The sequence below is a fragment of the Aotus nancymaae genome, unplaced genomic scaffold, assembly GCF_030222135.1.
Source record: "Aotus nancymaae isolate 86718 unplaced genomic scaffold, 86718_ANA_hifiasm-v0.15.2.pri h1tg000033l, whole genome shotgun sequence".
NCBI classification, from domain to species: Eukaryota; Metazoa; Chordata; class Mammalia; order Primates; family Aotidae; genus Aotus; species Aotus nancymaae.
Window position 1 is genome coordinate 63,694,066 of NW_026988447.1, and position 16,947 is coordinate 63,711,012.

The following is a 16,947-nucleotide window of genomic DNA, read 5'->3' on the forward strand; positions in this document are numbered from 1 at the left end:
ACATAACACTCAAACTAGCTCTAGAAAATGGGGCTTACTGTAAGGGTATTGAGGTGTTTATTATCCAGAAAAAAAATTAAACAAATATGCCTTGGAAGGACAAAAAGAATACAGATTTTGAAATGTCTCCTTCTACTCTCTCCACCCCTACTGAATCTGACCTATTACCCCTCTATCCGGAATTGCTCTATCTGTTTACACGCCTTGCACTGAATCGTGTGCTAGTACCATAGCCCCAGCCTGCAGTTCCCTTTATTCAAACTACCATCAGATAGTTTCCTCTGAATTTTAAGGGCGAGCTCTTCACAGACAGCATCTGATTAATCTAGCTTACTTGCGCAAATTAGGTTAGGGAAGTTAAAGGTTACCAGCCCATAGGTACCTTCTAGTGAGATGTTCACCCACCCTGGTCTAATCCCCTGTAATGGCAGGGATTAAACCTGTGACCTGATGATCACTCAGCAGATGACATTACTGAGGCATTTTATCTACAGCAGGGATATGGGCAGGACAGGTACCCTAAAGCATATTAACATGATTTCCACAACTAGATTTCTTTGGACTGGGCATCAGTAACACCCTGAAATACAGAGGGAAACTCTTTTGCGGGACTGCTCCTAAACAATTATAACACAAATTATATCCACTTCCTCTCTGAAAATTGCTGCTATCTGTCCTAACTAATCATCAGGGAATAGCTTAGATGTTGCAAGCAAACAATAGAACCTTTGTGTATTTGGAGAAGGAAGAAATATGAGTAATACTGGGCCTCCCTTGGACCTACATAATTAATTATTCTTACAGTACAGATGTGTGAGAGACACACCTCATGCTAAAAACTAAACTCTTGAATTCCATTTGTAATCCTCAAGGCCTGAGTCAACTCTCTACTCTATGAAAGTTGACTTTACTGGGAACTCTCTTCTTTTACATAGTGGTATAAATATCTCCATTATTTCACTTGAATGTCTGTTCAAATATCACCTTCTCAGAGATGCCTTCCCGGTCCAAGCTGTCTGAAACAAGTACAGTCATACTTTAGTATCTGCGGGATTTGGTTACAGGACTTCTTGATGATACCCAAATCCACAGATACTAAAGTCCCTGATATGAAATGGTGTAGTATTTGCATGCTGCCTATGCACATCCGTCCTGTATATTTTAAATCATCTCTCTATTACTTATAATAGCTAATACAATGTAAATGCTATGTAAATAATTACTACACTGTCTTGCTAGGAAATAATGACAAGAAAAGAAAGTCTGCACATGTTCAGTACACATATAGTTATCTTTTTTCCCCAAATATTTTTGATTCAAGGTTGGCTGAATCCATGAACATAGAATCCACAGATACATAGGGCTGACTATAGTACCCTTCTTCCCATCACTTCCTTCAACGTCCTTACCACCGTTCATTGTTTGCAGTTATTACTTAGTCTGCCTAACATGTTGCATGTCTTTGTGTGTTTGTGTGTGTGTAACTGTTAATTGTTCTTTTCTGTTATCTGTCTCTCTTCACTAGAATATAAGTTTTATGAGGGCAGAGACTTTGCTGCTTTTTTTTTTTTTCCATATTACAGTCTTAGGGCCTAATATGTATAGGTGTTCAATAAATACCTTTTTTTTTTTTTTTTTTTGAGATGGAGTCTTGCTCTATCACCCAGGCTGGAGTGCAGTGGCGTGATCTCAGCTTACTGTGACCTCCACCTCCCAGGTTCAAGTGATTCTCCTGCCTCAGCTTCCTGATGAGCCGGGACTACAGGCGCCCGCCACCATGGCTGGCTAATTTTTATATTTTTAGTAGAGATGGGGTTTCACCATGTTGGCCAGGCTGGTCTCAAACTCCCAACCTCAGGTGATCCATCCACCTTGGCCTCCTAAAGTGCTGGGATTATCGGTTTGAGCCACCATGCCCAACCTCAGTAAGTACCTTGTGAATATATGCTTTCCACTAGCCATGAATAGTAGTAAAATAAAATCTCGCTAATTGGAACAAAGGGAAAGATGGCTAGCTGATTCATTTAAATGACAGAATATTTACTTGCAAATTCATGAATTTTTAATCAATAATTGGCAAAATCTGTTTCAAGTAAAAACTATATCTCTGCTAACTTAGAAGAGTGAAACTCATTTCTAATTGTTATATTGATTTTGTATATGCAAATATGCTTTTAAAGGCCCTAACAAACTTTCTCCTAAATTGATTTACTAGGTCTCCTACAATTTGTCTGTACCTGTAGTTTGATTAGTAAGCCCTTTGCTGGTATTGTTGAAGTCATTCTCAAAGCACTTAAAATGTAAACCTCAGCTCATTTCATGTCAAATACTCTGAAATTCTAAGTTTAGAAAATCCAGAATACATGAAGTTTTACAGCATGTGTATTTCTTGGATGTATAAAAATATAATAGTACATATATTTGAAATGCAAACATTTATGACTTGGCACCATTAATATATTCACAATTTCAAAATCAGTAATGAAATTAGAATTAAAACTAAGAGAAAGGACCAATAACGTTTCTCTCCAGCATGCGTGTGTGTGTGTGTGTGTGTGCGTCTGTGCGTGCGTGTGTGTAAGGGTGAGTATGCATGTTTTTAATTTTTGGGGTCATATTGAAATTTCTCTGACAGTAGAACCTGTGTTACTTAGGCTAGTAACTTACACAGTAGATACCACTATGTTTTAAAAATTCATTCAACAAAATTTGTTGAGCACCTACTCTGTGCCCAAAACTGGGATATGAGATGATGATACAAATATATTAATAAAATAAATATGAATATTTATTAAATACAAATGAATAATGATGGCAGATAGCCTTGCCAAATTTTATGTAAAATATCTCTCTCTGTATTACACTTGGCATAAAATTCCATAAATTATAGTTTAATCCTGATGGGAAAAAATTAAATTTATTCCTGAATACATTTGATATAAAAATGTTTAATGCTCCTTGAAATATAATTTTTCTAAATGGGTAAAACTGCCTTCTGAAAGAAACAAGGCTCAACAAAATTTCAAGAGTAATCCAAAAAATAAGCAATAAAACTTTCTTTTGGTTTGAACCTCAAATAAGATCTATGTAGAATAGCATATTTCACAGGATCTCTATTGAAGTAGGGTAGAACTAGACAATGTGAGAAGGAAATGTCACAGGAATTAGCTTTAAGATAATAACCCGCAGTCTCATGCACATCCACGGCCCTATCACGGTCGACTGCGTCTCATGCACATCCACGGCCCTGTCACGGTCGACTGCGTCTCATGCACATCCACGGCCCTGTCACGGTCGACTGCGTCTCATGCACATCCACGGCCCTGTCACGGTCGACTGCGTCTCATGCACATCCACGGCCCTGTCACGGTCGACTGCGTCTCATGCACATCCACGGCCCTGTCACGGTCGACTGCGTCTCATGCACATCCACGGCCCTGTCACGGTCGACTGCGTCTCATGCACATCCACGGCCCTGTCACGGTCGACTGCGTCTCATGCACATCCACGGCCCTGTCACGGTCGACTGTGTCTCATGCACATCCACGGCCCTATCACGGTCGACTGTCTACTGCGCAGGTTCCTCAGCATTGTGTTCCATGAACTTAAGTAAGGACAGGTCAGACATACTGCTGTCTACCATCAGTGAGTCAGAAAAAAAGTGCATGCCTCAGAAAAGTCATAATCAGAAGCTATCCCTCAACTGTAAGGTCCAAAGGGTAATAAATTCATCCAAGAACCAAAGGAAAGTTCAAACTTTTGAAAGTAGATTATTTTCAAAACAGAATATAACATACAATATGTTATTTTATTTTTAAAAATAAAGCAACTGAAAGAGCACTTAATAGTAAACTAAAATGTACTTAATTTACTATGATTTGTACCAATGGAAGTAAGCTGTGTGGTGCACTTAAATGCATAGATGACTTCAAATCTACAATATTTTCTTTTTTGCCCCACATATTTATCTTCATAATTAGTTTTGATAAAGCTAGTAGTTATTCTCCAATAGAAAGAGGAAGTAACACTTGACACTTAAATGTTTGCATAGATAATATGTATTTAACGATCATATAACAAGACATTTAAATCCTTGAATGAAGGAACGAAATCTCTGAATCCTTCTTTACTCCATTTTATGGATCATGTAGCATAGGGCATTGCACAGAACCGGTGTTCAAAACACAAGTGGTCAATGAATATTCACTTACAGATAATTAAATATTCACTTACAGATAATTAAGACTCAATGCTCATGTACTAAAAGAAATAAGTATTTTTAGTTTTTTGGTATTTCTCTTATATTACAGTAAAACAATAATTCTAGATTTTGCTAAGCATTGTATTTTTTGAACTACCATAATAAATTACTTTTGTATGTTAATTTGTTAATATTAGCTATTCTAACACATTTTAATGGAGTAACACAATACATGTGTAAAGCCCAATGCATATTTTCTTAGTAAGTGGGCAGCATTCCTCTGCGTGGTAATTAAGGGACTCTCTTTATCTCTGGGGTTCGGTCTGTCCTGGGTATTAGAAGTCTCTGCATTCAGCTAAAGGATGGGAGTCCATCGACTAGAAAATGTATCTGCTGCTTAACTGTCTCGGCCTGAGAGAGACCAACCACCTCAGCCCACAGTCCACCAATCAGAACTAGTCACATGGACCTACTTAGCGGAAAGCAGGGTCAGGCTAGAAATGGAATCCCTTACTGGGCAGATAATTCCCAGGGTGAATTATACTAAGGAAGGGAAAACACAATTTTCTGATAGACAAACTGTTGTCTTTTTTCAAGTTTTTGCTCCCTACGATTTCTTGATAAGCAGGACATTGTCAAAGTCAGCATCTGGGAACTGAAGTAGCCCCTTCAAAATGTAAATTCCAAATAAAAGGTATTCTCATGCAAGTGGTAATATAATTATGGACTGCTAGGGAAGTCTAACATGGAGGTTCCTAACCCCTGGGCCACAGACTGATAACAGTCTGTGATCTGTTAGGAACTGGGTTGTACAGCAAAAGGTGTGCAGCAGAGTGAGCGAACATTACTGCCTGAGCTCTACCTCCTGTCAGATCAGCAGTGGCATTAGATTCTCATAGGAGTGCAAACCTTAGTGAGAACTGTGCACGCAAGGGATCTAGGTTGCCCGCTCCTTATGAGAATCTAATGCCTGATGATCTGAGGTGAAACGGTTTTAATCTGAAACCACCCCCGACCCCCATACATGGAAAAATTGTCTTCCACAAAACCAGTCCCTTGTGCCAAAAAGGTTAGTGACCTCTGGACAGGACAGAAAAAGAGTGGCAGTAGGAAAGCATAGGACATCTGAAACAACATCTGAATCAAAAAGATTATCTGGCTGGCGACTTCAGAAAGCCAGATGTATGAACACAAGTAGTCTGTAGTTAATACGCTGCTGTCCTGTTTTCCTTAAAGCAGTATCTAATTTTGTTTAAGAAGTGTCGGTGTTGCAGCAGTTATGGAATCATACACAGGCATTAAAAGTTCCTGTTGATAATGTGTTGGGAAGTGATTATGAGTCATAAGTTTTTTTTCCCCAAACATACCTTAGCTAGGAGGTGTCCTAGACTTGTAGCGGACTAAAGGGTGTGCCTGAAAGGTGTGCCTTTATTTCCTATCCATCATAAAATTTTCTATGGTGCTGACATTTTAAGCCTTCTGATCTTGGTTCAAAGATGTTTATCCTATACCCGGTAGAAAGTCCAAATAACAGTGGGAACTTCATTTTTTTCTAATATGTGGGAGAGAGTGTCTTGGCCTTGGAAATGAGCATCTCTGGACATGGTTTCCTGGTCTTTTCTGAAACAGGCCCTCTTCACCCACAGGTCTTGGCATCGCTCCCTCACTGTGTGCCATCTGGCCAGGGACCAACTTCCCAAATCTGCCTTAGCAACTAGCTCTGCCCGTGCTCAGGAGGCTGTTTTCAACAACCCCTTCCTGAGGAGATTACAGTGATCTCTCAGAGCTCATAATTTTATGTTCTCTGAAAATTCTAGGCTTTATTGAGGGCAAGGACCATTTTCAAATACATTCTCTCCCCACCAAATTACCCACCACAGTGTCTGGCATATAATAAGTACAGAAAATATATTTATTGAATGAATTGTCTAATTGCCACCCAGTATCCTGGGGTTGGAAATGGGGCAGGAGAATCTCAGTGCCAGTGGCAGCCTCCCTGTGCTGGTGGGACACACCCTGCATCTGCTCCCTTTGCTAGGCCTCCACAGAAGTATCTAGTGTGTTTCTTTTCCGTGCAGTCCACATCAAAGTCATGCTGCAGCACTATCAGTCTCTTACTAAAACTTAATTGTCAAGTTTGAGCTTTAATCTAATCCTTGTCTCCAAAACACTCCTCCTGGCTCCGTCTCCCAGCTCCCTAAACTTGTTTATCTTTTCTTTGTGTGTGTGGTGTGTCTGTCGGGGGGGGGGGTACCTTAAATCATTTATTGGACCCGTGGCCCAATTGAGGAAACAGAAAAACCCTGATACTGAAGGACTTTGGAAATAAAACAGGAAGGATGAAGGGTAACACATTTGTTCAGATTTCCTCATAATTACCCCAAAAAGCTCCATGTTGCCAGCCCTCGGGTGCTGCGGTTGTTCAGGGAGAGGGGCTGTGTGGAGGTGACCTTCTGGTAGAGGGAGACCGGCTTTTTCAGACTCTGTGGCGCAGCAGGCGGGCCAGGAAGAAGCCTTTGGACCACTATCTATCACCCTCAGCCCTGGCGCGGCTGACGTTCTCTCCTTCACTTTCCTTCCGACCGGAGGGACAAGTGTGGGGATCCGCTTTGGGCTCCAAGGCTCTGCCCGCACCGGCAGCACCAAGCGGGTGTCGAATGATTGGAAGGAGCAGGGAAGGAAGATGGGTGTCACCTGTCCCGGCCAGTGTCTGCGCGCGTGTGTGAATAGGGGAAAGGCCACCCTCTCCCGTGCTTCTCCTCGGTTCTCCCTGGAGACCCGCAGGGCTGCCCCAAGGAACTCCGAGTCGCCCGGGGTCGCCGGGGCTCGGTCCCATCCTCTTCCGCCAGCCCGCTCCGGCGTTCCACAGCGCCCTGCCGCTCAGGGTGCACGCCCGGGTGGGACACAGTAACAGCCGCCACGCCGCCAAGGCAAAAGCAAAAACCACCGTACACCCCATCGCAGCCGCAGCTCTTCTCCGCAAGGTAAGCTGTTTATCCGTCGCCGTTCTGGCGATGCTCCCTGGACAGCTGCGGCAGCGACAGCAGCTGCGCCGCGGGCGCCGAGCTCCCAGCCTCTTCCTTCCTCCGCCCTCTCAGGGCTGCCTCTCGCCCCCACCCCTTCCCTCTTATCCCCGCCTTCTCTCTCCTTGCCCTCTCGTGGGCCACGCACACACCAGGAGACACCCTCCGCACTTGGCTACTCACACTGCGGCTTAACCCAGCCGACAAGGCACGCTCGCCAAACAGGCGCGGGGGTGTGTGCGGGGTCCGCGTTCGGAGGCCACAGCGGGGTGGCGTGGTACAGCCCATCTCCTCTGGGCCGCGACCCCTTGCCCACTCTCCTTCCCTAATCTCGGCCCGCCAGCAACAGTGACACCTGAACAGGGACTGGGCGGTGGAGGCGGCGGGCCCGCTGGTCCGACAGCCGGGAGAAAACAGAGCGAGGGGCGGGGACAACCCTGAGGAGCGGGAGGCGGGACGAGCGGGGAGGCCGCCACCTGGCACTGAGTGATGCACACCCGAGCCAATCAGCGTGCGGGACTCCAACGTCGGGGCGGGAGGTCGGGGGCGGGCTCCGTGGGGAGGAGGAGGTGGCCGGCGCGCAAGAGGCGGGGGCCGGGAGGAGGAAGGGGAGGAGGCGGCGGCGGAGGCGGAGGCGGGCGCGGTGGCGGCGGCGGCGGCGGAGGCGGCCGAGGGAGGAAGGTTGTGCCCGGGACTGTGTCTGCCGAGCTCCGCTGCTGTGCCTGTGTGAGTGGAGGAGCTGCGCGGGGAGGCAGAGGCGAGCGCGGGCGATCGCGACGGCTGGACGTCCCTGGCGGCCTCGGCACCAGCGGCGGCGCTCCGTGTGGAGAAGCAGCGGCAGCGGCAGCAGCAGAAGCTTCAGCGGCAGCAGCGGCGGCCGCCTCTCCGCCGCCGGGGACGCCAAGGTGCGGCTGGTGGCACTGACATCGGCGGCCCTGCCTCTCCTCCCTCGCCCCCGGCCCTCCCCATGTGATCGGTCTTAATCCCGGCCGTGTGTGCGCGCGTGGGGCTCCATTCCGCGGTGCCGGGTCTCCGTGCCGGGGTGGGTGCTCGTGTGTGCGCTTCTCCTCCCCATCCCCCTTCCCCCAAGAATAAAAGAAGAACCGGGAGGCGTGCTCAGAAAATAAATAAATAACCACCACACACGCGCAGCCCGGAGCGAGTCGGCGGGGCTGGCGGCAGCGGCGGAGGAGGAGTGAAGGCGGCGGCGGCGGAGGAGGGACGCGCGGAGAAGGCACAACTTTAAAGCCAGCTCAGAGCCCAGACCTCCAGCCGAGCGGTTTGCAGCGCGGCGGCGGCGGCGGCGGCGGCGTTGAGTGTCTGGCCCGCCGGTCCGGTCGGGGTGTGCAGTCGGACGGACGAGCAGCGCGTCGCTGTCCTCCGGCGGCTGGAGATGTCCGAGCCCAAGGCAATTGATCCCAAGTTGTCGACGACCGACAGGGTGGTGAAAGGTAAGCGGAGCGCCGCGGTGGCCCGGGTGCACCGTGTGCCGCAGGCGCCAGGGCAGCTCGCCTCGCCTCCCCTCCCCCGCCCCGGGTTCTCCTCTGCCCGCTCCAGCCGCAGACCTTCTAGGATATTGTGCAACCGCGAACCCCCCGCCCCCGCGGCGCCCTTCCCCCACGCGTCCCACCCAGCCTCACTTGGGGCATTTTTATTGACGGGGGCGTCAGTTGGCAAATGGCTGAGCGGCGGGGAGGCGGCGGCGGGGGTGGCGGTGGCGGGAGGGGGCGCCCGGGGGGTGGTTGCTGGCAGGGTGTAGCTGCTGTGACAGAAATAGGAAGTGGGTGGCTGCTCTCAGGCTTGCATGGGATCGGGTTTATGGTTTTCTCCTGCAGAGGGAGGGGTGATTTATGGCTTTAAAAAATTAATATGGCATTTTTATGTGGCCGTGGCTTTCCACCGACTGCCTCGCTCGGGCAGGGTTCTGTGGGCGCTCGCTCCATTGCAGCAATTCCCTCCGCGCCCCCTCCCCCTCCCCCTGGAAGGGCCTGCACAGGACTCGCGAGAGAGCGGGAGAGCGTGGGGGGAGCCCGGCGCTTCCTTCCGCGCGGGGCGCGGGGCGGGGGAGGGGGCGGCCGCTGGCTGGAGGGTGGCCGCGGGGGGCGCGGGAGGCGGGTAACGACCCGAGAGCACCAGCCGTAGCCGCCCCGGGATTTCCCCCGCACGGCCCTGGAGAGACACGAAAACCACTTCTCCAGCCTTCCTCGCTATCCCCGGCTGTCCCCCGCCGACCTGTCATTGCTCCTGAAGGGTTCTCCACTCGTGCACACCTCCCAAGTGATAACCTCATTCCGCCTGCTTCCTCCGTGCCCTGGCATCCCTTTTGTAACGGGCTGTTTGATTCCTATTATTATTGCCCCCTCTTCCCGCCTCCAGGATGATATACTCCTGGCGGGGATGATACTGGGGTTGCTGGCAAAGAGAAACTGGGATGTGCGGAGTGAGGAAGGGGACAGGCTGGGGCTCTCTCTATCGCACGGGAATCCACTGGCCTCCTTGTATTCCTAGGTGTAGTGGGGGAGGAACCATCCTGTGAATCCTGGAAGGATGAAGCAGCAGAGCAGATCCACCTTGATTAAGTAGTAGCTCTCATTCCTGGGGTCAGGACCCCAAGCTAAGCAAAGATGGGCATGAGCTGTGCGCGAAGCGGGCCTCTTAAATTGGAAACAGCACTGGCTGGTGTAATGTGTATGTGTGTTGTGTGTAGAACAGAGATGGTATCTAATGTGGCCAGAGCATGCAATTAGGGTGCAAGGCAATCAAGTCGTTTGCACCATGAGCACTTAAGTGAAGTGACCCAGCAGCCCAGAGACCATGATACTCAAGTCCCTCTGGGGTTTCAGAAATGATCCTTTCTCCTTACAGGCTTACTCAGTTTTGAAAGTAATTTTTCTGTGTGAGTGGTGGTGGTGATGGGGGAAATTGTTTTCCCTTTTTTCGGAAAGAACAAAATATCTTCTTTTGTTTTAGTTATACTGGAATCATTCGTGCTTCAGCTTCAGTGCTTCAGATTCGTATACCCAGAACATACTGAGGAAATAGCTCTGCAAAAATGATTCGAAATAGGGCTTCAGAGAGATATACAACTGTTTTATTTTTTCTGCAGGCATGGATTTTCATGGAAAGAGTCCATTTCAAATTCATTTGAGAGACCTGTGTTTTGCATTAAAGGCTTCTGTTGACATTTTCAAAAATTGAGACTCTTTGCTGAAATATCAGAGAATGACAATTATCTCCTTAATGTGTGAAGTTTTGAGGTAGCTCCAATCTAGGTTAAGATCAAAACAATGTAAAGCTTACTATTCAAATGATATTAGTGAATGTGTTGGCAATTAAAAAAACAGTCCTATGACAATTATCTCCTTAATGTGTGAAGTTTTGAGGTAGCTCCAATCTAGGTTAAGATCAAAACAATGTAAAGCTTACTATTCAAATGATATTAGTGAATGTGTTGGCAATTAAAAAAACAGTCCTGCACACGTAAGGTCACAATCCCTGTTTTAAATCACAGGATGTGGATTCTTAATGTAAATAAAGTCATCAGGTGAACATGTAAAAATAAATGTTTATACTCTCTGGCTTAGTGTCTTTATCGGTAAAAAATGGAAGCGCCCACTCAACCATTCCAAGGTTTTTGCATTGCTTTTTTTCAATGCTGTATCATTATAAGTGACTTTTCATTTTAGGTACACACACCCACTCGTAATTTCAAAAATTTTATTTACATACTTTTGCAGAACTGAAATACAAGTGTGGATAACAGATTAAAAATAGGAAAAGTTAATTTTGCATTTTTTTTGATAGAGATCCTGATGTGAGATGTGAAATGTGAAATTTTGTTTATAGAAGTTTTGTTGATGAATCCTGATTTTAAGGTGGATACACAGTTGCTGTTTATCCCGTGTTTTCTTGTAGACTTTATATTAATTAGCACGAAAGGCATTATCCAAGGTTGGATTCAACATTTTGTCATAAATAACATTTTATGGTTAGTAATTGAAATAATCTATTTTGATTATTAGCCTTCTGTGAGATAATATTTCCCCTTGAATATGTATACACATACTCAATGAATGGAAAGTACGCGTATGCTGGATGTGAAACATTAACAAATGATTTTTTTATATTTGCAAGAAGTAGATAATATGGAGTTAAGAAACCATGATTTTACTTGAAATTTTGTTAGAACTTCATCTCAATGGCCATTTAACTAATTCTTTAATACAGAAAAGAAATTATCTTTAAGGAAGTATTTGTGCCCCTTAAGTTTTCTCTTTTTTACCGAGTATATGTAGTATTATTTACTATATATAATAGAGAAATAATTATTCAGGTCGTTATTACCATGGCATGCCATGATATTTACTTACAGTTATCTTTATTAGTGTCATCTGGCTTTTGTTGTATAACAAATTGATCTTTGCAAATAAAGATGTGCTTGTGGTTTGTAGTAATATGATGTGACTGTTTTCCTAATTGTGCTTTTAGAATGCAGTTTCAGAGAGGTAGGTTGAGTTTGTTTCAACTGTGTTATTTTTGAGGTTTATAGAGTCTGCTAGCATGTATGCAGAGACCCTGGTCAGTTTTCTAAACTTTAAAAATGAAAGAGAATGATGGCAGTGGAGACGAAAGGTATTCATTTAGATTACCCCAGGAGAAAAAGTTACTTCAGTTAGCAAAACTAGTGCTGTTTCATTCTGACTGCTCTTGGATTAAAACAATGCAAAGTAGAAAAATTCAGAGAAAACATCATGGTAATGACATTTGCTGGAAATCAAAATAATTTGATCCATTCATTGTTCTACATTATATTTTTAAAGAGACATACAGCAAACCGAGGGCAATAAATAGAAGAAGAACTATCTTCTTCTCCCCAACCCCATCCTGATCTTTCTCTTAATAGTACTCTACGGGTCTTGTTCCAAACTTTGTCTTTTCTCTATTTATCTCTGTTCTGCCTGGAATGCTTTGTCTGGCCCTAGCATTCCATATTGGTCACAGAACTTTGCTACATAATAGTTAAAAATACTTAGACGAAATTAAACCCTATGTGATAATGAGTGTTTGGCTTTGTTACATCTCTTAACCTTCCTTCCCTCTCTTCCCATCTCCAAGTATTTTGTGATGAGGCTTTTACCTTAACTCAAACTGATTGTAATGGTAGAAATTTTAGAAACTGTGGCAGGCTGCTGAGGGATAAATTTCTGGGGAGAGTTTTGTGGAATCTCTCAAACTATGTGCTTTCTGTAAGGTTGCTTTTGGCTCTAGAGAATGAGCTGTTTTCCAGGTGTATTGTCAGCTTATGTACTTCGTGTAGACAGAGTACTCATAGGAGAATTCTGAAAAGATAGTAGGGTCATAGAAGCAAGATGATGCTAGTTAAGTTAAATATTATTAAGTAAATAGGGATTCCAGCCACTGGTATTTCTAGCTGGGTGAGACTGGTCATACTACTTAAAAAGAAAACAAATATGCAACATTGGTGATAACTGTAGACCATGATGCAGTGGAGTAGTAAATAATGTCATTTATTTGTGGTGTTCTAAGAAGAGCTTGTGATTTTTTTTATTGACATTTCGTTACCATCAGTTGAGTTTCAAATATCTGGTTTTCAATTTGAGTATAGTGAAACCTTATTAATTCAATATCACAAATTTAAATTTATTGTGAATATCATCAGTGTTTGTTGGCTGAAGTTTACATCAGCACTGGATAAAAAGGGGACCAGTAATCTAAAAGTATAAACAACATAGTTTCAGCATGGTTAATATACTAAGAGAACAAAGTATTTTCAATACTTAGTGAACAATATGCAAATTCATGCTGTTCATTACAAGTTAGGTTGGTCTATTTATTAATGTTTCCTTTTGGGACTATTACAAAATGACTATAAGTGCATTGTTGTAAAAACATTCAGTAAATTTAAGGATTAGTGCAACAATTGAGACTAGCATTCAGGGACATTCCAGTGATTCTAAAATACCATCAATTAGAATAATCAACATTTTGAAGATAATAGTTTTTTTGGGAAGAGTGGGATAGAACCCTTATTTTAAATGGACAACATACTTTAAGACATCCAGTAAAAATGGGAAAAATTAACATCTAGAATCTAATTATTGAGGTTTACTCTAAGATTTGTTTGTTTAAAATTATGCCTTTTAAAATCTATTTGTTTCTTTATGATTTGTTTTAATTTGTAATTTTAGAGAGATGAAATATGACTTTGATATACTATTCTTTTATAACTTTTGTAATTGACCCCTTATGCTTTTCTTTATCTTTTTTTGTGTCAGCTATGTGTAAATTTGAAACTAATTATGACACCAAATACAGAATCCATTTAGAGTGACCTCATTGGAAAACAGCATTTTTGCAGAGATACTCTCCTTTAAGCAAATATGGTTAAATTACCATTTTGAAAATGTAATGAAAATATGTCATCTATTTCTAGAACTATGAAGAATGGTGGTGATTCATGAAATAGAATTTTGATAATTACTAAAAAATCATTTTGTCAATTTTTTTCAGCAACTTTCTGATGTACCAGTCTCTTGATATACAAGAGGGATATGGTGAGACCTTGAACTCCAACTTTCTGTAATTCCACTGTTACATGTTATAACTTCACAGGCTAACTTTCCCTATACATAAAAGGGGAGTAATTGTATCCACTGCCAACTTGTGAGGACCAGAGGATAATCAAATGGGATATGGGAGGGTGGGTGGTGGTTACACTTTGTCCACTACCTGGTAATGGCAATTCAGTCACTGCTAACACAGAATTAAAAATGACAAGGTGTTATGTATTTTCAGGTCACCTGAGAATAGTCAGAACCATTAGTATTGAAAGCCATGAGTGTCGGGTCAAGAGTAGCTTATGATGACATTTACTTTTATAGTTAAAGGAGTGGAGACAGAATAGAATGGTTACAGGTAAGTGTACACAAGCCATTTTCTTTATTAAAGAGGCTTTTCTTGCCAAAAAATATGTTTGAAAATTGCCACTGGCCAAGTGTGGTGGCTCACACCTATAATCCTAGCACTTTGGGAGACTGAGGTGGGAGCTTGGTCAACAGAGCAAGACCATATCTCTTAAAAAGAAAAGAAAATGGCCACTTCTTTTGGTATATTTAAGATGTCTTCACATTTTGTTTCCCATTTTGTTTTACTAAATAATCAGCTATGTGAAATAGTTTGATTAGGAGAGGAAGCTTTTTGTATTTCTTATTTAGCAGATATATAAAATTCTGGTGACAAATACTATAATCTGATTTGACCTTGGCCTGAGGTTCACTAAGAAAATACTGTTAAACATTGCTTTCTGTTCAGGTAAATATACACACAGAAATAGAATAGCGTACTCTCCTGCAAAGGAATGTTATTTACTTTCATTTTGAAGGATGTTGTCTTAAGCTTGTCTATCTGAACTACAGATAATGACCCTCACTGATACTCTGGTTTGACAAACAAAATCCTCTGATTTGAGGATTTTGTTAATTTCTAGAGCAGGCTCAGGTGAAAATATCGGCCAGTGATTCTGAGGTGTTTCATTCCTATTTTTAAAGCAGTCGTTAGGTAGGACCGATGTAGGCAATGAAATAGGATTTTAGTTTGCAAATTAAGTCTTTAGTACTGTTGACATATTCAGCATTTTAAATTCATTTTATTTTACAATAATTCCATCTTCTATATGAATCCATCAATTATATTTTATATGAGAAGTCAAATAACAATTTTCTATTCCTCCATGGTTAGGTGTTCTGAATAATGGCTTAAATCAGGTGGGTTATCAACTTGATGACCTAGCCCAGTTGCTGTTACCTCAAATCCGTTCTAGCAAATATATGCACTTGGGTAGTGGAAGCTTTAGATATTAAAAAAGTAAAAGCCCTCACTGAGGAAGTGGCAATAAATTATTAAAATGCTGTGTTTTTGGAATTCAGATAGGTTGTTTTTGAGACCATCACAGAGAGGAATATAACTTTGTTTTCCTTTTTGTTTTCCTTATCCATGCTTTTGTCTCACAGCAAAATATACTGTGACTCTATTTTAAAAAATGGTCTACTTTTCTGTGAACTTCCCTCTCTTGAACTGGAAATTTTGCATGTGTCTATCTGCAAAAGAGGAAAACAAGCAGATGTCAGGAATTTATAAAAGATGCCTCAAGATTATGATATACTACTCTACAATGTTGGTCAATTTCAGGTACTTTTGACAGTTGTGAAACCAGAAGAATGATGGTTGATGTTCAAAGAGAGAGTTTTATTTATATGGAGTGAAATTTAAAAACATTTCATCAGCTCTAAGATTCTTAGACTTAAAAAGAATCTTTCTATGGTGATTTTATTGTCTCACTTTTCCTTTCTTTGGGGAAGAATTAGTAGTAGTTTTTATTTAAAATGTCCAGTTGTTTCTATGTAATATCAGAATGTTTTGGAAATTCTAGTATGTCAGTGTCTAAGCTATGGCTCTTGGTTGCTGCCTATACTTGGAAGTTGCATAAAATTGTTAATATTTGTATTTAAAGTTATAGTTTGGAAAAAATGGTCATTATCTTACTGGTCCCTAGCTCAGTGTCTTGCTTATTATGCACTGAATAAATTCTTGTTGAATGATTTGGACATTGCAAAATTCTCCTGTGCCTTCTGAGGCCTTCTAAACTGTGTTTATGTTGAGTGTATTATATTAAGTCCATTTGTAAATGGTTATATATGGTGACTGGTGAATTGGAGTGCTTCTTTCTCCAGCCCAATCATGGCATGGAGTATGAGAAGGAGGCATTAATAAGGTAACACAATTAGAATGAGAACTGTTTTGTTCAGTCACTTGAACTGACTTTATCCCTGCTGAATTTAAAAGGCTAAGTTCTTTTCAATTTAGTTTATTTGCTTGAACCTGACAGCTGTCTTTCAGTTTTTATTATATTTCCCCTTAGGCTGATCAGTTTTTGACAAGTGAGAAAAAATAGGTTAATAACTGACTGACTGATTATCGGGTGATTTTTGTATTTTAATTATTGTGTAGACTTGGACTTGAGGATAAAATGACCTACTAAATCTCATGGAAAAGAACACAAAATGGAAAAACCTCTTTGTTTGCATCTCAATATACCATTTTCTATATTGCTTTTGTAATCCAGAAATGCAGCCTTCTCCAACATGACCTCCTCCCCTTCTCTGGCCCCCAAGATGTCATTGGATACCATCCAGTGGAAAGATATATGGGCTAAAAAGGTGGCACTAATGCTGCTGACTCTTAGATTCTCATAGGTGGGCTTTGAGCCATCCGTTGACATTTGTTTTTAAAACATCTTGTAAGCTATGCCATTTTATTTTACCAAGTTAAATTAAAAGCAGGATACATTCTTAAAAGGATGGACCTGAGTGGGGAATTCAGGTTTGTTTTATTTTTTGTTTGCTTTTTACAAAGGAATTACATTTTAAAAACTGACAAATCTGCCATTGTTTGTTCATGTATATTTAATACTATTAAAGTTACACACATTCCTGCTCTCTGCAGGCCTGATTATTGGGATAACAAGCATTCTTCTGATCATTAACTTAGTTCTCTTCTTCCGAGCTTCAGTTCAGAAATTACCTTCTCTGGGACCTGCATCTCCTGACACCTTCACTTAGAATAAAGGGATTGAGCCTCTTCCTTCTCACAGGAGACACCTTGATAAGAGCATGTTGCTGTGATTTGTTTCCTTGTCTGCCTCTC

The 16,947-nt window shown here is 42.5% G+C and overlaps 1 protein-coding gene across 2 annotated transcripts in view; it reads left to right on the forward strand.

Annotated features, from left to right (window-relative positions):
• The first annotated feature begins 7,902 nt into the window (after positions 1 to 7,902).
• The window catches only part of PPP3CA (protein phosphatase 3 catalytic subunit alpha), a 317,276-nt gene continuing 308,231 nt past the window's right edge, over positions 7,903 to 16,947 (forward strand). For both annotated transcript variants that reach the window (XM_012436483.2, XM_012436485.2), the window contains exon 1: positions 7,903 to 8,675. In XM_012436483.2, coding sequence (XP_012291906.1) covers positions 8,618 to 8,675 — 58 coding nt within the window. In that variant the 5' untranslated portion in view covers positions 7,903 to 8,617. The remainder of the gene's footprint in view (positions 8,676 to 16,947) is intronic.